Source organism: Diplotaxodon limnothrissa, linkage group LG17, assembly GCF_057381915.1.
Source record: "Diplotaxodon limnothrissa isolate DT_005_m linkage group LG17, D_limnothrissa_male_GT1.1, whole genome shotgun sequence".
Classification (NCBI taxonomy): domain Eukaryota; kingdom Metazoa; phylum Chordata; class Actinopteri; order Cichliformes; family Cichlidae; genus Diplotaxodon; species Diplotaxodon limnothrissa.
In genome coordinates this window covers 40518064-40542127 of record NC_140612.1, presented here as the reverse complement: position 1 = coordinate 40542127, position 24064 = coordinate 40518064, and the positions used below count along the sequence as shown (strand labels likewise).

Sequence of the window (24064 nt, the reverse complement as noted above, 5' to 3'; positions counted from 1 at the left end):
CTCTGTTTTCTTGTCTCCCATCTCTAATCTGTTGCTCTAACATTTTTGTTCACTGCATCTTTCATTTCTCTCAAACACACACGTATCTATCCTTTCCATTCCAGGTTATTGGCTGTACTTGTCCTGCTGATTTAACTATAGTAAAACTCTGTTATCTGTAAATCTGGTGGGATTTTGTCTTTCACTGCATGTTGAAAAGGGGATTTTAAAGGTTGACATCTCAATATAAGCTGGACATGTCTGACAGCCTGGTCGTACTTCTTTTCCTCAAATTTGACTGAGAGGCAGGCTGGATCACTTTGAGCGGCAGGAGAAGGAGAAGGGGAGGCATCAAGCCAGTGAGAGAGTGGTGACCTTCTGTCACAGAGCTGAGGCCCGATAATCTCACATCAAAGTCTCAGCTCAGACTTGACTGCAATGGGCCCTAACTCCCTGAGTCTGTATAAAAGAAACGTCTTCAATTAGAAGACATAGCGCTTTCTTTTCAGATGAAACTTTTGAAATGGAGCTAGTGCACCGAGCCAGTCGAGACATAGTCGTCTAAGCTCATTACAGCCACCTGGGGAGTTGGAGCTTTGGGCAAAATTAAGTTTATTCAGATATACCCTGGTGTATGTGGATAAACTTTTATCTTGATGACACATAAAAGTTTGTGCAACCATAAACTTCCTTTTTGAGTCTGCCCATGCTTCAGACACAGCAGGATAAGATTGCATCAGAACTGGCCATAAAGAAAAAACCCCACAAAAAACAGGTTTTGCAGGCTTTAGCTGACATCAGTGACCTTTAAATGCTTGCTTTTTGCCAGTGCAGGAAGCGTTCGGGTCATTTAAAGCACTGTAACGCATTGCAAGTGAGGCAGTGCATTGAAAGTATTCTGCAAAGTCATAATACTCTGCGTGAATAGCAGCTCCTATACATATTCTGTATTTATTGGATTCATATTTATGATTATTTTCAAATTGTTATTGAACTATCTGCCATATTTTAGACTCTTATTACATTTACTAAATAAATGTGGTGTAAAAACACTGTGTGTCTGTGTTTACTGACTTTCCAGTGGGTTAGATATGAAGCTGTAGTTTTTAATAGGGCAGTTTTTACAGGGCAGGCAAAGAAAGACATTTTTTAAATTTGTAAATATAAGAGGATTGTAAGAGTAAGATTAGGCTGATTGTTAGTGCCATCGATTTTGCGTTTAGGACAGGAAGAGAAATGGGTAAAATCTGAAACCCAATACGATCGAACCCCGATTAATCAATTAGCATGCTGTGCATTTTACAATTGAAACAGAGCTGTAGCCATTGGGACAAGCTCGCTGTCACTCCAGAGAACCACCAGAAAATGCTTTAATTGTATTTGCAGCTCGGGGACTGGCCCGCCTTTGGCGATCGCTGGTTGGCTCCTTTCAAGAGCGCTTCCATTTGCCGTTCTCCTATTGGCTGAGAGAGCTTTCTGTTTTGGTAGCCTGCCAGATGCCGTCTGCGAGGGGAGGGAGCCGTCTGCCTTCCGCTTTGGGCAGAAGGATAGACACACAATGAGTAGACGAGGCTGGGTAGAAGCTCCACTAACGCCGCTGTAAATATATCCATCATTCACTGAGGCCAGAGAAACATGGAGAACCAGGTAGAGTGGCTTTTGTGTCTCCCGATGCTATATGAACTTTTCAGGCTGTAAATGGCAGCAGGCTAAGCGCTGGCTGGTCAGGAATGAATCCTCTGTTCTGCTAGCCAGAAGAAAAAAATGCTCCTGCTGCTAATGAACTCGTAGTTGTTTGGCTCTGGAGCTATGCTAGCTGGGCACTCATACATCGGTATTTACCGCTAGCTGAGCTCAGTCTACTACACCATTCAGTCAGTACCGCTGCATAGCTCTAGCCACAGCCAGGCACACAAAGAGAGCTACTGCTTTGCTGGCTTTAAACAGCACATGCACAACATTAAACAGCACGAAGACCAGTCTCAAGTCGAGGTTTTGTACCGCCGAGCTAAGCTAATCTACCTATGAGGACAGTGTCGGCCGTTGGCTAAAAGCTAAGGAGTCGCTACAAGGCGCCGGGAGAGAGAAACCTGGAGAGGCGGGTGTTGTCTCCAGTGCCAGCGGCCTGAAACCTTAACATACAAAGCAAATAAAACCAGCAATCTGCGTACATCATGCAGTGTCTGCATTATTTGCCAGCACTTGGTTAATGTTTAATGGTCATCACCTTCGTGTGGCATGGTGAAAAACTGACAGGCTCCGTGTGTGGCAAATGTTGAGTCCAGTAAAGATTTGCTGCTTATTATAAAGCAGAGAATCCTCAGTATAAAACATAATTTTAAAGGCTGTTCTGTGAACTTTGTGATCTTGCAGTGTCGTGCCTCGACATTTTGTGCAATCCACATATAAATTTGCGCAGTTAAAATTTATGACACCATAAAAAGGTACCTAATTTATTTCACAGAAACAGAAAAGGGGCTAAACCAAATTACATATCTGCTAACTGTAAAGTAGATGCTGCTGAATGGGTTACTCTCAAAATGCCCGAGGCCATTCAGGACTTATTTCAGATGGCTAGGCCACACACACCCATGGAAAGTGGCTCAGCCACTTTCTTGGAACGGGTCTCCGCTCAGCTTTGGCCCCTTTGAAGTTTTAGTGCATCCAGAGGAAGTCTCCTGCTACAAGTTAAATGCTTTCTCTAGCTGTACTTGTGCTACGCATGTTACCTTTGTTACATAGGCAAGATTTGCAAATAGCTTTTCCAAACACTTTACACAAATATCACACGCACTGGCATTTCATGTGTACACATTCAAATTCTACCTTGATCAAGGGCACACCGATGTCATTTTGTAGTGTGTTCCCATTGAACGGAGTTGCTTTGTTCCTAAAAGTGTTTGTAGTGAGTATGTCTGGCCTCACTGATCCAAATGCACTTCAGAACACTGAGATATATTTGCAAGGTTGTTGGACTAGATCTCATTAGGTTTAAATTGCTCTTTCAGACTCAGAGAAGGATCAAGTTTAGACTAAAAATGGGGAATTCAATTTATTGCATAGTCCAACATCATGACATTAGCAGCGGGATAGCAGCTTGATTAGTCATACAGCTTTCTGTGTGGACAGCAAAGGAGCCTCTTTTTTTCTCTTCTCTCGTGCTCTGATCTTTGTGGCATGAACGCTGCAGTTGAGATGACAGGATGAGTGGTCGTGCAGCTTTTCATAATCCTCACACGCTCGTTCGCACACCCTATTTCCAATGCTCACTTGTTTTCTTTGGGTGCTGCAGATAGGCTATTTGTGACTCCCCTGTGGCTCCCAGGGATTGACCATTTTCCAGTACAAGTAACTGTTTCACCTCTATCCACGTTATCTCGTAGATTGTGCGGTACGGGGAAAGAGTTCAGCATCCCCACAAGACAACTGGTGTCGCGCGCTTGTTCGTCCCCTTTCAGGCAAACTTTCTGACTTTTATTTTAATCGTTCATTTGCTGGAAGAGATTAACACTGTCATGAGGGGTGTTATTTACATGGCAGCTGGGAGTTCATTGTTTTCATGGGAGCCAGTGTGTCTGCCAAAATTTGTATTTCCCCTCAATTGAAGCACTGTGTGAGTGAAAGAGAGAGGGGGCATGCACGCATCATTTCAATATCGGTGGCTTTGTGTTATTTATTTATTTTATCCCATGCTTTGGCTTTGATGGAAGTTAGCTGAATAACTGTGTCTCCACACGCCTGTTTGCCCAGCTTATTTTAGTAGAACTAAACTGTTTGACACTCTGGTTCCTGTGTATCTGCACCAGTGTTGAGTTCATTTCGTGTCTTCATAATTCTGGCTTCTTGTTGTCATAAAGTTTAAACTGTTTAAATATTAGAGGAATTTTTTCCTTCTTTTTTTGTATATTCAAAATCATCTTGAATGTTGTGGTGAAATTTTCATTGCTTCTGATTTGGTTTGGGACTGCTCATAGAGAGGAACATCTGAATATGTCACCTTAGATTTGGAAATGTGTAGACGACAGAGATTTAATAGCTTAATTTATCAATTAACAACTGAAGAAAATAAATCTATAAACTAACTGATAATAAAAATAGATGTTAATTGTAAACTTTCCTGCAACTGCACCAACAAAATGTGTTTAATGGAAGAGTACACTTCTTGTTTCATCGTGTTACGGCGTTATCGATAAATCGGCCGATTGTTTTCTTAAATGATGAGTCTGAAAATGATCCAGTCTAATAATCAAGGTAGTGGTGTCAGATGACTTGCAATGTTCAGCCATCACCCCACAAAAATATTCAGTTTATTGTCAAAACAAATGAGAAAATATTTCTCAATTCAGAAGGTGAAACGGGAGAATATTGATATGGACTCGAAAATGTTTTGATTGATCTTTTTAGTCATCAAAAACTTGCACTCATTTTCTGACTATCAGCTAATTAACTGCTTACCTCGGGACGGGGTTCTCTGTCTCGTTCTCTTAATTTGTTTCATTATTATTATATTGCACGCACTCCTGGAGCCAATTGCTTTTTTTCTGTCAATTTTTTTCTGCTTAAAAATTGTGAGAAGAGATTTTTTCCTCTGATTCTTCATTTTGCTAAAGGATCAATCATAATATCAGAGAATGAAGAAATCCTCAAATTCCCTTGTTTTAGTTTTTATTTATATTTAAATGTTTTTAAACTTTACCTGTTACTGAAATCACTTAATTTTAGCGCTCATTCCTTTTTGTGTGTTTCTGAAGCACAATCAGCATCTTCCTCTTTGGCTCGTTGTCATCCTGATTTTTATGTTTGCTTATCACAACCCTGATTTTTTTTTTAAATTTTTTTTTTTAAACCAGCTCCTCGGGGGGAGGGGGGGGCACTGATGATTGGAGGGAGTCCATGGCGGCTCGCTGTGGGTGTGGTGGAGTCTGGAGTTTAAGGGCATTACTGCCACAGAATGGCCGGGCAGAGCGCCAGGCGGGGAGGTGTATGTGCATGCCTGTTTGTGTGTGCGTGTTTGTGTGCGTTCGTGCTGGGGAGTGCCAGACCAGCTCATCTCAATCCTGTCCCCTCTAATCCCCCCGCTCGGTCCCAGCTCACGAGCTCCTCGGTGCAGGGGCCAAATCCCCACATTCTTCAGTCCTCCCCTGGACATAAAGTGCCTTTCTGTCCCCCGCCCGCCTCCACCCCTCGCTTCCCCTCCTGCGCTCTATCTCCACCAGCGCTGTGTCACTTGCGTGGCCCGCTGCTGTCATTGTTCTTGGCAGACAGTTGTGGCCCAACAACGCGACCCTCTTCTGGACAAACCTTTTGAGATTGTTCTGCTCGGGCACCTAATCACTCCCATTCCACTGGGAGCGTCCCTGCATGAGTCCGGCTTTGTTTCTGTCCGGCCCCTTTCCACTCGAGTGTCGAGTCCTAACACTCGAGAGATTCAGAGGTTTTGTTCAAGGTGGAATCGCGACCCAATGAATAATTGCTCCGTGGATTAATCTTACAACTGGCTTTGCTTATGTTTATTTCATAAGCTACCTCAGCTTGGAAGGTGTCTTTGCTGCTGTAATTTGTCACTGCCAGGGACCGGGATGCAGCCAATAGCACGGGGCTTTGACTTACAGTCATTATCGATTGTAATGCAGTTGATAATTGACTTAAAATCTGTAGACAGTTGTTATGATTAATAGCCGACTCTATAAAACAACTGAAGTAAAGGTAAGCGGGTTTGTTTAAAGGTCACGGTGACGTCATCGCCCCAAAAATGAAAGATTTCCAGTTTTAATCGTATTTAATGGTTTTGCAGTTGGATGCAATGTTTTCAGGCCCAAAGCAAAAGCTGTTGTTTAGCCAAGTGTCGGAAACCCAGAGATTCATTATGATGTTACAGAAACATGGGAACAGCACAGAGGAGAGATGGCCGACAAAGTCTGGCTGTAGTTGTTAAACTGACTGAAAATCTTTGCTGTGTTCAGTGATGCTGAGTTTTATTAAGCTATTAAACTATTTGTTAGTAAAATATAAAAATGAATGAACTATTCCATTAGTATTTATTTCCTCTTTATTTGCTAGCAGGGTACTTTAGTGTAAGCTAGTACTGAATGATGTTAAAGGCAAAAAAATCTGAGTATGTCAAACCAACTTAAAACTGTGTGAGCTGTTTTTGTTTTCTTCTTCTTAATCATTAATCGAGCAGTTTAGCAGTTAGCACATTCACCTTGCATGTGGAAAAAAAAAAAAAGTGTGGTTTGAGTCTGGGAGGCTACACAAACCCAGCCTCAGGGGTCACGACCTTAGTGCCTGTCCCAAGCCTGGATAAATGGGAGGACTGGATCAGGAAGGTCATTCGGTGTAAATCAGGCCCAATCACACATGCAGATGTCTCTCTGTGGTGATACGTTCAGAAATAAAGGTGCTGCCAAAAGCACCTTCTCCTTTATCATAAATCTGTGATATCAATCCTTAGAAACCCCCTGCCTCAGATCTAATGCAAAGAAGGGCGTTCCTTTCATCCTCAGATCTTTCTTCATAAGAACAGATAAACTACCGCAGATTTGTTTTAAAATTAATTTTAATTTGTGGGTCACATAGTGGTGCATTTAATGCTGTCACCTCCTGAGTTTGAACCCCCGGCCGGCTGGGGGTCTTTCTGTGTGGAGCATGTACCCGTGTGCCTGCGTAGTCCAAAGACATGCATGATTGGTTAATCAGTGATTCTGAAATAGATGTAAGTGTGATTATGAGTCTGTTATTTCTGCAATAGACTGTCGAGGGCGTACTGAACAGCAGTTAAGAAATATGGATGGACGGACAGATATTATTTGAGTTGGCCTCACTTTTCCAGCACAGATGACATTTAACAAGCTTCTTAAATGAGTTAGGTCCAAATCAAAAGATGGTTAGTCCTCTAACAAGACAATGGAAAATGTCTGCTCAGCGTTTATGTATTTATTTTTTCACCTTTTCGCTGACTCCGAAAACCGAAAACAAGAAAGTTGCATAGAAAATAAAGTGCTGATTATTAGTTGGTTGCAAACTAGGAGGTTTATCCTGTCTGTGTCCTGTGTTGTATAGATTTAAAGCCCCTTGACTTTGGCTGATGAATAAAAACTGACCTGAGTGACAGTATTGCCTGGAAATGTAGGCAGAAGCCAGTAAAGTTCAGGTTGCTTTCGTCCCATAAAAATCTCAAGGGATTAATTTTCTGTGCTTTTCTCACTTCTACGTGACAAAATGTCAGTATGAGTTTCTCAATCTCTTAAATCTGTGTTTTGTTTTGTTTTTTTTACAATACCTGAAATTATGGTTTTGCTCCCATGCCACAGCCTGTCCTTTATCCCGTCTTCCTTCTCTCACCCCAACCAATCACAGCAGATGGCTCCGCCCCTCCCTGAACCTGGTTCTGCCGGAGGTTTCTTCCTGTTAAAAGGGAGTTTTTCCTTCCCACTGTCGCCAAAGTGCTTGCTCATAGGTGGTCACATGATTGTTGGGTTTTTCTTTGTATCTATTATTGTAGGATCTACTGTACAATATAAAGCGCCTTGAGGCGACTGTTGTTGTGATTTGGCGCTGTGTAAATAAAACTGAATTGAACGCCTTCATTCTTGGTATTTAAAGTACTCTGTCTCTTTTCAGTGCACTGTGCAGGTAAAACTAGAGTTGGGCCACCGAGCTCAGCTAAGGAAGAAGGTGACATCAGAAGGCTTCACCCACGACTGGATGGTGTTTGTCCGAGGCCCAGAGACTGGTGACATCCAGCACTTTGTAGAGAAGGTTGTCTTCCGCCTGCACGAGAGCTTCCCCAAACCCAAGAGAGGTAGGACAGAGCAATAACGACATGTAAACATTCACACAACCACACATTTTCATTCTCTGCCAGTTTATTTTAAAATCCCACACAGTGAAAACAGCCAGTGATTTAAAAGAAAAGGCACCGAATCTTTGAGAGGGAAACAGTTTTGTTTTTCACTCCTTTTTGTGATTTTATACAGATGACACATTTCTTCCTGTTACATATGACACGTGAGAAATTGATCAGATTTCTAAATGTTGAAATGAGGTTGTTTGTTGGAGGTCAGAGTGAGGGCAGGCAGCACAAAGATAAACTGTACCGCTGTGACAGCCCAGTAGGAATATTGTTGTAATTTTCTCTTTACGCCAATTATGAGTCCACTATCATTTAATGCTAAAAACACGCAATCCTATCAGAATAAAAGCATGCTTCTCACTAGTTTGTGCCGCCGTTTTGTTTTTGCATCCCTTTAAATTAAGTAATGTGAAAATATCCGGGCATATTGTGACCTCGACAGAGTTTGTTACAGTCGGTGGATTATTTATTTTCTTTATTGGGGGTTAAAAAACATATTTGTCTCTCTGCAGTATGCAAGGAGCCTCCATACAAAGTGGAGGAGTCGGGCTACGCAGGTTTCCTCATGCCTATTGAGGTTTACTTCAAGAACAAGGTGAGAATACCTGAATGCATTAGAAAATGTTAGTTTTTCTAAAAGTTCATTTTTACACGTGGCTGAGCTAAAATGGTTAAAACAGGAAAAAGCAGAGAGAAAAATCTGTGATGCTCTGCAGAGATCTGCAGGAAAACTGGGGGGGAGGTAAAAAAATCACTGACCGCTGCAAATAACGACACAATCACCTCCCTTAGAGATGCATCTCAGTCTGAATGGGACTTAAGGCTGCCTTTACACTCTCACAGGAATGCAGCATATAAGGAGAAATCAGGCTTTTCCAGCAATACTCATGTTAATCTGGTTAACTCCTTAACTTGATAGAGAAAACTGGGTTTCCCTTTTACTTGATGTGAACGTAATCAAGTTACCGTCTAAACCAGGAGTAATGCAATTACTTGTGGCCGTATAAAGGCAGTGATGGTTCAGAACCTCTGGTGGAAAAATATGTACACTATAAATCAGAAGTATCAGCTCTCAATGATCACATAATTGACTAATTAAAGGCTGGGCTACTTTCTATCCTCTTATGGAAAATCTAAGGTAGACGTTAGAAAGATTAGACTGGAAGCAGAGCCCCCCAAAGCTGAGTAACCAGTGATTACTGGCAAGCAATTATCAAACCTGTAGTTTATTAAACTAAGTTAAGTACGCCTGTGATTTCCACTTAGATCGGCTGCACACGCGTGATTATAAGATGAGCCATTCTGGACTTGTTAGCCGTGTCTTTCTGCACGTCTAGATCATGGCTCCACATGACAAAGTGTTGCTGGAGGATTTGAAGTCATCATGAGATGAAAGCTTTTAATCAATAGTTCTATTAAAGAGCCTCAGGACAGCTAATCAGATCAGATTTGTGGTGGCTGTCCTCTTAAAATGGCATCATGGGTGCTCTGAGAGTTTGCACAGATCCGACTTGCAAAAGACCTGCATATAAACAACATGTCATAAAAACTGCCAAAATAGCCTTTGCATGAAGAGAGATGCGGGGAATATTTGGAGCACTAGATAAATTTGTTCGGTCATATCTAGAACCACAGTGTGTGCACTCTGACTGAAGCGTGGGCTGGGCGTGTGATTACAGGTGACTGCACAAGTGCAAAGGCGTTAGGAAGGTGAAGTTTATGGATGGTATTATTATTTGCTGCAGACGTACCAAAACACTGGCTGGATGACTCTCGGCCTCCAGGAGCTCGTAAGAAGGAATATCCCCGATGGCGATGCAGAGCCTGCTCTCAGAGTACCCGAGTGTGCTAGCTGACACTTTTAAAATATTTTACAGGGAAAAGCAACGATGTCTTTAAAGGCAGGCAAAAAGTAACTAGAGTAATGAAAGGTGTGCTGACATCTGGTGCATTGAATCGCGTTTGTTGTGGCTCCATTTGTGATATAGTAACTCGAAACTGTCGGTTTTTAATTTGACATAAGGGCAGATATCTTACTCTTGTACTTTAAAGTAATGCGATTACCTGAATGTTAAATGATTCAAATCTGTAGCACCTTAAAGTGATGTTGCAGCAGAGTGCGCTCCTGTGGTAAGCCGTGTTATAGGATCCGTTTCACTTTAGGAGAAATGCTCGTATGCAGTCCTGTGTTAGTGAAAGGCTCGTCTGGTGTGGAAACAGTTGTTTCTATTAGTCACAGCACCGGCATCTTTATGTCAGCCATTGAGAAGAACGATGGAGGAACCGCTCTGCTTGCATTACGATACAGGGCCTGTGCACATTAGTGTGCCATCATCTTCTGTAGTCCTTTGTAATGTTAAACCTTTCAACTGCTTCCAAAATTGCAACATCCTCCTTTTAAGTGCGAGTAGCTTCTGTAAACAATGAGACGAATCTGTCAGGATGATCCAGAAAAGACTTGAAGGAAAGTGAAGAGGAAAGTAAATATTAGCGACCATTAAGCCATCATCGCGGTTACTTAAAAAACTTTATTTATAAAGTCTTTGAAGAGTGACCTAATACATGTGCCTGTGTCGCTCCGCTCCGCCGCTGTACAGCTTCCCTCAGGAATGTTTCTTATCAGTGCTCCAGCTCCAGCATTGTCTCTGTTCTGTTGACTTTCCGGGTTGACGGTGCAGTCATTCAGCTTTTATTGTGCGTTGTGAAATGTCTATGACTGAGTGCCACACGTGCTGTGTAAGGACTTTTAAAACCTTCATTCTTCTCCCTGTTCAGGAGGAGCCCAAAAAAGTGTGTTTCAACTACGACCTTTTCCTTAACTTGGAGGGCAACCCACCAGTCAACCACCTGCGCTGTGAGAAGCTCACCTTCAACAACCCCACCAAAGAATTCAGGAGAAAGCTGATCAAAGCTGGAGGGGTGAGGCTGCCTGACACTTTGGCTCGTAGCCAGGCTGACTGACTGAGAGCTAAATGGCTGATCAAAGTGAATATCAGACGCTAATAGTAGCGAGTGCGGCACACTGTATTTTAGCGTTAACGTGGGAGGAGTTGTTGGCTCGAAGTGTTTTTTTTCCTGTTCTCGACTCCCATTTTAATCCTTTAAGAGCCGCAGATAACCCGCATTGAGGAGATCACTTAAAGTCTTAAAAAGCATTGATTTACTTTAAAAAGGGGTCTTAGAAGGAATTAAACCCTGAGATTTCACTTTGAAAAGTATGTTTCTTCTTCTTTGTGCTCTTTTTGTGTGTGTGTGAGAGAGAGATCGGGAGCTGCTGGGATGTTACACACTCCTTTGCCCGAACGCTAAATAGGGGATTGTGTGAACACGAGGACGCTGAATCGGTTTAGTCAGCACTGCGGCTGATAAATAAGAAAGTGTGACTTTTATCAAAACCTTGTGTAAACTTAAATAATCCACATATGCTGTAAATTGTTACGTTGTTACATTATTTAAATCAATTCTATAATTTGAAAATGCTGCAGTGTTACTGATCAAATAGCTTTTGACTCTTATGTCCCTGCTGTTTCCCCCTTTGGCTAATGAAGGGATTTTTATACAGTTTAAAAATATCTTTAATTTGGCTGAATAATGTGATCCTGTTTAGGTGACCTCACGTCAGAGATTCATTTTAACCTCCTAAGAACCGAACTCTTTCATAGCATTTTTAATTTCTTTTTGCTGTTTGGGCTGATTGAGACCTGATGGATGTAAAAACAAAGAATTACATGATTATTTTTTATTTATTTACCTGATTTTTGTTTCTGCATATTTAAAATTGTGTCCTAGGACAGTGGTGTCAAACTCCAGGCCTCAAGGGCCGGAGTCCTGCAGGTTTTAGATGTGTCCTTGATCCAACACAGCTGATTTAAATGTCTAAATGACCTCCTCCACATGTCTTGAAGTTCTCCAGAGGCCTGATAATGAACTAATCATGTGATTCAGGTGTGTCGACCCAGGGTGAGATCTAAAACCTGCAGGACCCTGGCCCTCGAGGCCTGGAGTTGGACACCCCTGTCCTAGGAGGTTAATGTAACTCCATGGTGTGGATGTGTAAATGCTGTAGTAGCCATTAACCTCCGAGCCCAGAGTAGCTGTACATTTAAGGTGCTGCACACTATGAACACTCAGTTCATTGGAAATTGATCAAACTTGAGCTGCAGGAAGTGAGGACAGTCTTTATCAGCTTTGCTTTTCGCTGTTTCTGTATCTCGGCTGCTGCAGCGCGTCTTCCTCAGTATATGCTTTAATACATTTTTATTTGCACATAAAATAAAATTCATCTATGATACATTTCTTATCTTTTATACTGATTCGGTTTGATTTTCTTTCCAAACTCACGTATAAAGCCCACTTATAAATCTATCGGGGAAAATGAACATGTGTTTTGCTTCAGTTCTCAGAGCTTGCACCTATGAAAGCCTCTTTTTTGAATTTCAGGTGTTGGTGGTCCCCGAGGGGGCGGAGGCCATGTCAAGGCCAAGCCCAGACTACCCCATGCTCCCCACCATCCCCCTCTCTGCCTTCTCAGACCCCAAGAAGACCAAGACCTCTCACGTGTCAAAGGTTGGTGAAGAAATGATCCCGCTAGACCGTTTTATTTTCTCTTTGCACCTCTCTCATTCATCTTAAATTTATAATCGGCTTTATTGGTCAACTCCAACGATTGCATTTTCTAAAAACACACACACTGCCTGACTCAGACTTCTAATCACTTCCAGCTGTTTTTGAGCATCTGTATGCAGAATTACTCAGCCTGCCAGGAAAGGAGGGATATCAGAAGAAAACGGGAAACTGATCCCTTTACGTTTACTCTGCCAGCTCACAGGCCAGCACAGAACTGACCTGGTACGGTCTTTCTTAAAAGTGGGGCAGGAGATTGTCTTTCTAAGTCTATTCCTTCTCTCTTGATAAAATAAGGAGCTGATAAAGCAATAACAGGCCCCTGTGTTCTTCTCGTACGCAGTCATTTGTTAAAGCCTCACCATTGTGGCACGCGTGCAAACGAATGTCCGTCTTTATTTCGACATAGAAATGCACGTTTCATCAGTCCCATGATTATCGTGGCATGAGTGGATGTTTGCTGAGCACCAGCTCGAGCTGGAATGGTTTCATCCAGCTGTGTCCATCTGCTGACACGGAAAAACTCGGCGCAGGAAGTCTCCGAAGACGCACTTTTTCTCCAGTTTTTTAACAGTATGATAAAAGCTCTAATGTGTGCATCAACTTTAATAGTGTCACTTTGAAAAAGCTGTAAAACTGTTTGCTGATAAGTGGGCGCTGCCTGCCAGAGCTCTATTAAAAGCCGCTCTGGTGACTCTGTGGCGCGTTTGTTTGCACATTTGCATTTTTATGCCTCCGTGCCAGTGACAGCTGTGGCTGAGGAAATATGCTTCGGGGTTGACGATGTGTTTTTCTGCCCCATTCTCACGACCGATGTCTCAGCAGCTCTTTGAGGAAAATTATTCACGTTTGGCACAAACTCAGGAATTGGTTAGTATCTGCTGGTCAGAGTCACTTATACACCTTTTCGGTTATTTGTTGAGATCAGACAGAAATGTCAGCTTGTTGCACTCGGACTGGTTTTTCCTTCACCACTCAGTAGTGATGAACTTATGTGGGGTCAGAAGTTTGAAAGAAACCTGAAAATTATCACCTTAAAACCGATGGCTTGACCAATGATCCCATGAACTCGCTCTGCTTGGCGCGCCCAGTGCCCACTAAGTATTTCAGCAGCACCTGACGATACGCAGCACTGTTGAGGTTGTTGAGACCTGTGTCTCTCACCTCCTCTCTCTTCATACTTTGCTTCCTACTCTATAAAATTATTAATAAACTTGGTCTGAGAATTGTTAGGATTTTGCAGTGCACGACAGTCTTCTACTGAAGACTGCTGTACGGTGTAAAAGTGTGACGTCAACGGTAACGCCATCTGCAATTGGTCTTGCAGGGAGCAACCTAAACAAGTAGAAACCCTGCTAAAGGTGGTCCAGAGCTGCACGAGTCAAACCTGGAAATGTTGGAGGTTGTGGGGGGCGGCGGCTAATGTTGTTTCCGAAGCTCACTAGAAACGGAGCCATCGTTGATTTTCCGTACGCTTCGTCTGCTGCGACAAATCACGTATCACATTTGTCCAGCACCATCAATACGTTTCAGTGCGTTTCACGCTAATCGGATTCCAGCGACGCTAACGACATTCCCATCAGCAGCAGCTCCACATAGCCTTGCTTATTAACAGTTATAACTAGCTAATAGAATCAGCTAAGATCTCGAGCCTATTAAAGACCAAGATGCTGGGACTGGAACTGAGGATGTCCTCATTCAGCTCTGAGCGATGGTGAACTTCATACAGCTGTTAGGCAGATGTTATTCTGTTTACTAATTACTGAGACAGTCACATGTAATGTGATTACATGCCAGACTGGAAAGGCTTGATTTGGGAATCTTGGGAGGACACGGTGCGTTTGTACTCGAGGCAGCTGAGCTGATATTCTGTTTGTGGCGGTTTGAGCCAAATGGTCGAGGAGAAGAGTCGATGATGATGATGATGATGATGTTGTTTCTCTCTCTAGGAACCCAGCAAAGAAGGAAGTGGAGGCAGCAGCAAAGGACCCAAACCACACAAGTTAACCAAGGAGCACCGAGAGCGGCCACGCAAGGACTCTGAGAGCAAAGCTGCTTCAAAAGGAGACAACGATAGAGACGGAAGCAGCAAGCCTGGCCGCGATCCTTCCTCTTCCTCGTCTTCAAAAAAGCCGTCAGACATCAAAGTGAAAGATGAAGTAAAGGTCCTCCCCAAGGCGGCCTTCAAGGAGCCTAAAATCACACTGAAGGACTCAAAGATGGAGGGAATGTCTCCGAAAGGAGGGGGGGCCGGTAGCGGCGGAGGAGGCGGGGGAGGAGGTGGCGGAGGGCCGCCGGAGCCCAAAGCACCGGGGAAACGACCGTCCACGGTGGAGTCTCCCAAACCGAGCGCTAAGAAGCAGAAGAAGGCCAGCTCCGAGGGGCCGAAGGGGCCCACCGGCAGCGGGGCCTTCACAGGAACCTCCCCCCGTGTATCGTCCTCGTCCGCAGCAAACCAGTCGTACGCTGAGAAGAAGCCTCCGAAGGAGAAGGGTCGCTGGTTCCCAAGCAAAAACGACACGCAGGAACTGAAAGAGGCCAAGAAACTACAAGACTCAGAAGAGTCGAATTCAGAGGATGAAGCATCGTCAAAATCAGAGGTAGGAGGACGAGACGGTCGCTTCAGTCAAGCTTTGAAACGGGAAAATGTTTGATGTGAAAAATTCGTTAGTTTCTCTTGAACAGACTGAGGTCTTACCCGTCCATTTAAAAGAAAAAACAATGCATCATTACATCGTGAGCCCATCTGATACTCGGTCCCATGAGTGTCGTTGTTGTCTCTTCATGGACTCGTTGATCTCTCCTCCTTCTCTTTACAGCCGTCGGTTCCCTCCAGTCCTTCCACTCAAAGCTCCAGTTCAGATTCCAGTTCAGACTCTGACTTTGAGCCGGGACAGAAACAAGGACAAGGTACGGTTCTGTCAACTACGACCCATTTCACATAAAAATAGAATTTCATTAGATACGATTATTTCATTTAATGAGCAAATTTAGACCTTATACAAATTTTGGGTGCTGAGAATGATGGAAGATGATGGTTTGTGTGACTCGTCACTCAGGCCCCCTGCGATCCATGGTGGAGGAGATCCAGTCTGAAGAGTCCGATGATGATGACTCCACCTCAGAGGAAGAAACGCCCATCAAAACCAACCCGCCTAACCGCGACTCTCGGTCAGTCCCCCAAAACACATCCACTCTTTGCACTGTCACGCTTTCCTACACAGAAATTAGTGACAGAAACATGCACATCAGTGAAGAAGTCATTATCAGTCAGCTTACATGTATGACACGCTAGTGGGAAAGTCATGGTATGTATGTTAATGCTTGATGTTTCAATTCCATTAAACAAATACTAATGTTTTGGGCTTTTTAATGCTTTTTAAAGTATTTTTATCCTGTAAAAAAGGAGAAATAAAGCGGTGAATATGCACTGTGTCTACGGGAGAATATAAGCTGCACAATATGCATCAAACAAGTCAAAGTTGGAGCGTATTAACTGATCATTTTTCCCTTTTTTATAGTTGTGCTGAGTAGCTACATGTGCAAAAAGCGTTACTGTAGTCTAATAACAGGCTGTCATATCTAGACCTGTCTGCCCACCTAACTTTCTCTTGTTGTTAGAAGGCAAATTCTACTCGAGGGTTAACTCTGCTTACAATGGACAGTGCGAGGCCTGTGTGCATGTCATTGACCTCTGACCTCGCCCTGTACCCCTGTCAGACTCAGCCTGGACAGCGAGAGCGACAGCAGCGACGGCTCCCACCGCCCCAGTCGAGACCCCGCCCCGCCCCCACAGAAACACAGCTCCTCCAATAACAAAGTGAGTCACAGACCTCACTCTGCTGCACACTTTATTAACGAGTCGTCTCATTAGAATAATCTCATTACTTGTGTCGTGTGTTTGGTTCGCACTCACTGTGGGACGAGCGGTTTGCAGTACAAGCTGTGAGTTTATTGCTTTTCTGGGGATTTCATTCTGTATGTGTGAGTTTAGTATAGATGTAGACCATAATTCAGGCCGTGTGTTTAAGGGTGATGCTTAAAGCGGTCTGTAGCCATTCACCTGGCTCGCACTTGCATTCCTGCTCCTTTTTTGCAGGTGGTCTCATCACTGCCTCTCTATCAGTATGCCCCCCCCCCCCCCCCCCCCCCTTACCATCTTTTACATTTTTCTGTTGTCTCTGAACTGCAGGTGTCTGTCCGAAAAAGCCCAGATTCCTCGTTTCGCTCGGAGAAGGTGATGAAGAAGGGATACGACAAGGTAGGAAGGGTAAATCAAACTTTTTATGCCTAAACCTCACACACACACGAGGCTTTCAGACAGCGTTCGGGGGCCACATTAATGGATTCAAGATGCAGTAATGACCAGTAAATTCACCCAGCTATGCAGACTGACTCTGGCCTTTGAACCCATAAACACATCTTTCTTCTTTCTTCGTTGATTAAAGTCATGTTTAAGTAGCGTTTGGTAAACTGATCTTTATTTTGTTGGAAGAGTCCAAAACTTCAGTCCCTCTAAACATGTTATGGTGTCAGTCAAAGAGAAATCCATGTCCAGCACCAACAGATTATTGTTTTTGTCTCTTTGAGTTACTAACTTCACGATGTTGATCAGACTCGTGTTTTTCTCATGATGGTAGTTATTTATTTATTGCCCCGGCTGCTGTATCTTTGTGCTTCTTACACCGCTGAAGATTTGGGACCAGATCTTCCAGATGTTGCTCCGTGAAGTATGAGAGTCTAAAACCTGCAAATGCTGCATTTAAAAGCCCCCAAAATCTGGAGAACACATGCGACCCTTTATAGATTCCCCCGTGAAGATTTATTGGCTGAGGTGGTGACTGAACCCCCATCAGCACCTCATTTAGACTAAACGTCTAAAAGCAGAAGAGATTCTTTGTTCCTGCTGTTACCTCCTGCTGGGATCGATTACCACAAAGCTAAGATGGAACATACTGATCGGTTGATAACGACAGAACTGATGCGTCTAGTCTCTGAATCAGTTTGGAGTTCCCAGTTTTCCCAGATGTTCGTCTCGTGTATGTCATGCATGTGTCCTTTATCTCCCCGATGTAGAAGAAAAATCTCTCTAGAGTCACAATTTTGTGCTGACAGAGTAGGAAGACTCTTAAACACTTTATTATCATTATTATTATTTTTAAACTCCTTGGACTTTATTCTCTCCTCTTTTCCCTCCTGTCCCATGGAGCAGGCCTACACAGAAGAACTGGTGGACCTCCACCGCAGACTGATGGCATTAAGGGAGCGTAACGTCCTGCAGCAGGTGTGTGTTCGTGCCAAAGCTAAATCACCCTGTGATGCTCTGATTCTGTGAGCGTACGGTGCTAACGGTTGCCGTGACGTTAACTGATCTTCCTCTCTCTCAGATCGTCAACCTGATCGAGGAGACGGGCCATTTCAATGTGACCAACACCACCTTTGACTTTGACCTCTTTTCACTGGACGAGTCCACCGTCCGCAAACTACAGAGCTACCTGGAGGCGACCACGTGACAGGAAGTGGAAGCCGGCCCGCGGATGGCGGAGGCGGCCTCGTCGCTGCGTCTGCTCTTTCGAGAGGAGACGGGTAGCTGGATCTGTCGCAGCTCTTTCGTGGGACTGACTGAACCTTCGAACAAGCACACACGAAGACACAACTCCACCACCTACGCTCGACGCCGGGGAGAGAACTGGAGGAGCAGCAGCGGGAGGCGTGGAAGGAGACGCCGGAGCGGCAGAACTCCGTCTGCAGTCAGGATTTTCACTACCCATCTCTCGTCTCGAGTCCGTGCAGTGGTGTGGAATTCACCCCACAACCCCTCCTCCACCCTCCTGCACCCTCATTGCTCCCGCCTCTGCAAACCTAATACTTCCCCCTCCTCCTCTTCCTCCTCTACATGCACACTCCTTACTCGGCAGAACACTCCGATTCTTCCCCCCCACCCCCGTTGTCAGCTGGAGCTCATTTCTCTCTCGACATACTCTTGAGGTGTGTGTGTGTGTGTGTGTGTGTGTGTGTCCGAGCACTGCTGAGGTTTAAGGGGAGATGTTGTCTTTGTGGTCACTGACTTCTCTCTGTTTGCTTGAACACAAACAGCCAGTTTGATTCTTCCCCCGAGCATACACCAACATATAAAGAATTAAGGTAGCACTTTACTTTATTAGCCACCTGTTTAACATTAATAGGCACATAAACCTCAAACAAATGGATTGTGACACACTATAATGTAGTTGTAAGCAGATGCGTGTTTCCTCGTGTTATCATATTGATCAGAGTTTAGGAGTTAAAGCCCATAAAGACTTTTAGTTCTTCTTGTTTTAAGAGGTTTTCATGCATGAAGCAGTTTTAGGAGCAAAATGACGAGCTTTCATTTTCTTCTTCTCTTGTTTTCCTCTCACACGTTACTCAGAGCAGTAAAAGATTCACTTACTGAAAATACTACTAACGTGGTTTGGGCAAGGGTTGCAGGTGTGATGCCGGCTCAGTCGCGGCGGACGCACCAGAGCGTTAGCTGCTCTGTTTGCACGCGATCTGACACGACGAGAACGTTTTAGAAGAACGCTGCGCACCGGAGAGGTCCGGTCTGATAATTGTGCTCATTACGTGTGACAGCTCTTTGCCACTTGTTTTTCTAAGCCCGGTTTGGGTCTCTGCAGTAAAGATTTGGGGACTGGTCTTTCACTTGAGTCCATTCATTCCCCTCTGTGGCAGTAAAAGATGGCGCACGCGTCTTAGAAACTCCTGTAAATAAAAGCCAGAAAGCCTTTTAGTCCCGACTCTAAGCTACAAACAAAGGCGGCGTCCTGTAGGAGAAAAGGATCATACACTAGACAACCACTGTTATATTTCACTTTTTTTAAAATAGAAATGCGTTTCAGAGTAACATAGTCCCGTTCATGGCATTTTCTTAATGAATTATACTCATCGTCTATCTGAACAGCGGGTGTGAAACCTCATATGTAATTATAGTGTGTTATAAACCAGTTGTTGAGTATTTGCAGTGCTCGCGAATGCTCAGCGTGAGGCTTTAAAGCAAAGCGGTACCGAGATTCACGCACATGTTTGCCTCCCGGGTCCTTCCAGCTTTGAACACTGTACATGAAGACACTGAGACGTGTGCTGTATGTGTGCGTGACTGAGCTTTCTGTCGTCTGAACATCTGAAAGCGTTCTCCTCAGTTCCCCCTCTCCTTCCTCGCACTGAAAGCTGAGCCTTGACCTCCTACCAACAGCGACCCCTCCCTTCGCTCCATCCCTCCACTTCACCCCCCCCTCGTCCACCTCCTCCCTTCTTCCCATATCGGCGTGCATGAAAGGGCTCGACTGCTCGCAGCCGGAGCAGCGGAGGGTCACTCCTGAATTGCCTTTTAAGCGTTGGGTCGGGCACAGTAAGGTGGGGAGAAATGGGGGGAGGGGGGGTTTAAAAAGCCGTGAAAAAGTAGCCATACTTGTCTCCCTGATTCCAAAAATTAAAAAATAAAATAAAATAGGGGCCACGCTTTTTTACATTTTATTTTTCTACAAGTGCATTTTGTGTATTTATTCCCAGAAACCTGTGAGCTATGAATGTATATCGCTTTTACTTTTCTACGGCTAGAAACAGCCCCACTCTAGTGCCTTTTTCCTGCGACTTGCAGTGTGTATATGTGTGTGTGAGTGGGGAGGGGGTGCACTCTGTTAGGCATGCCCACACAGATTGAACCCCACCCCAGCCCCCTCCTCCCCTTGGGGAAACTAGTATTAATTGGAATGCCTGACTATCCAGTATTTTCCTAATAGCTTCCATCCCTGCTTCTCTCCAGTGTCTCTGTAGGCTGTCGCCCCTTTTTATCGATTTCCACTCATCGAGCCCTCTGGGAATTTTCAGAAGGCGGCCAAGATTTTGTTGGCCAGTTTTGGAATTAGGTGTTTTAACGCGTGGTAGTTCCTTCCAGTGCGTGCTGTTCAATAGGCTCCTCCTTCAAGCAGCGTTAAGCGTACCAGCTAACAGCCAAGCGTCCGATATCAAGTCGCCAGGCACTTGAACGGCATCGCTAATAGATGTGAATGCAAGAAAATAAAGACGCTGGTCTTTACATCAGGAATCGGACTGATGGTCTCACAAAGCTGGCTTCTTCTAACTAATCGGATCAGTGACTGTACGCTGCGTGGCTCATTCTCTTTAAAAATGATGGTGATCAACATATTGGCTTTATGCGCTCAACATCTCAAACATTTAAGACATGTTAAAAAATAGTTTATCCCAGAGGTAGTGATATTAGAGACTAGACTGTATTTAGTTTGTTTATTTTAAAGCCAATATTGATATTAAAGGCTTTCAATAATCTGATCTAATTATAATGTAAGTTTATGTTGAGCGGTTTTCATTTTCTTCCCCGTTGCTCTGCGGTGCTTCGAGCCAGATCTTTGGTGTTTGTGAGCCTACTTCAGCTCCGGTAAGCGTGCTAGCCGTGGTGATTTATGCATTAATGATCAGGACCTAGTCAACAGAGTACTTGAACAAAGTCAGAAGTGACAATCATCAGTAACGCCCGCTTTAAAAGTTCATCGGAAAGCACGTCGACTCACTGAAATGGTGTTGAATGATGGAGGTCGACTGCTGTAAACGACGATGAGCTTTTGTGTGGTTGAGAGTACTTTGCACAGTGATTTGAACAATTTAACTCTAATTGAATTGGCAAAAACTATCCTGGCGTGTTTAGTGTGACCGCATTTAACAGACACCATCCCACCAGGTCGGAGAAGCTCCGCCTTCTCCTCCTGCGGTGGACTAAAGGCCAATCATTTGTATGCAATAGTTTTCTTTGCATCAAACCGTACTGTAAAAAGATCATAACACACCAGAGAAGCACAAATGTCGCTTTCTTCACTCTGTGTAATAGAGTCCACTGTAATATCTACTCTTATTTTTAGCTCCTAGTGTTTGATTGTTTTCTCTTTACAGTCTTTGTATTTACTGTATATCGTTTACTTGTTTTTATGTTTTCTCAGACTCTGTCTATGCTCTATATATCTATAACGCTGCTGCAGAAGTTCCCCCTAACGGGATCTTCAGTTTTATCGAACATTAATGACACTACTCTCGATCGTGAGTAGCTTCCTGTTGCGTAATCTGAACAAACGTCTGCTCGACACATTCAGGAGCCAGTTTTGTGAGGCCCAAACGAGTCAGGACTGAGCACGAGTTCTGGACTTATTTGGGGCCTCGATGTTGGTTTTTGTGGCCCCCTTTAGGCTTCACGCTCTCTCAGACACCAGCCCACTGATCTCCTTCCTCGCTTTTTCCTTTTCCTGTGCTTCTGCCCTGACGTTCCGATAGCTTTAATACTTCGCTCTCTCCTTCTGTTGCCTGCCTGGCTCGGCGCCGCACTCCCTCTGCCCTTACCGTAGACGCCTCACGAACACGGACGATGTCTCAAAATCAAAACCGGCATCAACGCCGCCTCATGTGCCCTGCAGTAGCCCCCCCTCCCACCCCTCCCTTCTTCCTCCCTCTGCGCCACCTTCATTTTTCCCGAGGTGTGCCTCTGTCAGCAGAACTTCAGGCCCGAGAGTGAATTTTGCAGCCGTGTGAGTGACGATAGTGCATCTTGCCTGCGTGTTTGTCAGCGATGGGAGAGAATTTCCAACGAACAACTTTCCTCTCTGTCCTCTGTGCACCGATGTGGGAACTTGGAAGTCCTAGTTCATGAACTCTGACCTTTGACCGGGCGCTCATTCGGTCCCTTGTGGTCGTGGCGGAGACAGTGAGTTAAGTGGGAGAAGCCCCACTATGTACCCACAGTCAACGTTTTATTTATGGACCTCTGCACTTTTGGCTGTGATGACTTCAGTACTTAAGTAGTTACCTAAACTGTATTTTTAAGGATTTTATACAATATTTACATGCAATACAATATGAATTGAGTTTGTTTTGTTTGCCAACCATTTGTTTCTTATTTAATTGTCTTTTATTTTGGCATGTGTTCTCGCTATTATTCACAAACATGCCTGTCGATCTGTTTTAGGCATAAGATGTTGGGGATGTTCCCTGTAAAAATTAGTTTTTTTGTTTTGTATCATGATTCTGATGACAGCTGAACACCGAGAAGCACGTGTTTGGGCGGGCGGGTGAAAAACAAACAAAACAAAACTGCTGGATGAGCTAAACTTTCACCCTCTGCCCCGAGTACAAATAACTGGACCACAAGGCGGGACGTGAGGAGTCCACACTTTGGTTCAGCAGAAGAAAAACGGTTTGTTTTTCTGTCGTGTCCAGTTTGGGTTTTCTGCACGTTCGTAAATGTGCGCGCCCAAACGTAGACTGTCATCTTCATTTTATTACGTTAGGACAACTTGAGCCTGAGGAAACACAACAAAGAGAAACAAGAGTTGCAAAGTGGGAGGAGATGCTCTGGAAGTTAAAGTGCTATTCGTTTTTCCTGGTTTGTTATTTGTTTAAATGTTTGAACCCCTCTCTGGCTTGGATCTGCATAAAACACTGAAAACTGTCTTAAATATTAATATCTGTCTCAGAAGATGTGCTTTAATGAACTGCAACTTGCAGCAAGCAGTAAAGATGACAAGCCTGAGTGATTATCGTTAATGTTGAGGAACATTATAGAAGGGAATGGGAGATAGATGGGAGAAACCCCCCCAGCTGTCCCTTCCCTTTGCAACTCTGTGCACAGGGCTGTGAGAGTGGAGCATTTCAGCTGAGTCTATATTATATATAATATGTGTTTAATACAGCAAAGGTAGATTATCTACTGTGTGGATCTTTAGAGGATGAGGAAAAAGCAAAAAAACAAACAAAAAAAAAACAGAGAAAATGGTTCATTGATAATGTGTGGAGGTGGGCGGGGCGGGAGGGAGGGGCATGTGCAGACGGGGTGTTTCCTGTGTCAGTGGTTGTCATAATGTGTCTGTGACAAGGGGGCAGGGTTGCCTGTATTTATAAAGGGTTTGATTATTTTTCTTTTAAAGGGGCGGGGCGAGGGAGGGGGGAGGGCGGCGTCTGAATCCATGTACGAGGTCGAAGCGACGAATGGCGGGAAGAACAAATGAACTGGATGGCTGAAGAACAATTTTGGTATTTTTGAAAAAACAAAAAAGGAAAATAACAAGCTTGGCATTACAACGCCACCATGTGGCCGTATGATGCAAGTTGTTAACGAGGACGAAACATGTTATTTTAATGTTATTTTTATGTTCAAATCATATTATTAATAAAGTCATTAAGTACTGTTGTCCCCCCCCTCCCCGTGTGTCCGATCCTTGACCGCTGCGTGACCCGCTGCAAGGGTTCGAGTAAAGTTCACGTGACGGTCATCGCAGGCCGCAGGGTTAAAAGGACAAGCAGCAGGCCGGCTCATAATGCTCGTGATGCATTGACCATCTATTGAGGAAATGCGGCTGTAGGGAGGGACAGTTATTGGCGGAGGCCGATCAATAACCCGGGAGGCTGCGTGGACCTTTTGGCCTGTCGCAGCAGGAACAGCGCAGGTGCAGATGAAATAAAGATGGCTGAACGCCGTTTAGCAGCTTCGCTTTCACGCTCTTGACGTCGTTCGTGCCGGTTCAGTGAACGGAGACGATGTTAATGGTTCGGGCAACACAACAGTCTGTG

General features: G+C 44.2%; 1 protein-coding gene across 1 annotated transcript; it reads left to right on the top strand.

Annotated features, from left to right (window-relative positions):
* Positions 1-1537: 1537 nt before the first annotated feature.
* Positions 1538-18580, top strand: mllt1a (MLLT1 super elongation complex subunit a). Its single transcript, XM_085375878.1, has 12 exons — positions 1538-1626; positions 7603-7783; positions 8347-8429; positions 10610-10753; positions 12275-12400; positions 14407-15057; positions 15277-15367; positions 15517-15628; positions 16178-16277; positions 16650-16718; positions 17670-17741; positions 17845-18580. The coding sequence occupies exons 1-12, from the start codon at positions 1615-1617 to the stop codon at positions 17968-17970; spliced, it is 1767 nt and encodes a 588-aa protein (XP_085232004.1). The 5' UTR covers positions 1538-1614; the 3' UTR covers positions 17971-18580.
* Positions 18581-24064: the final 5484 nt, after the last annotated feature.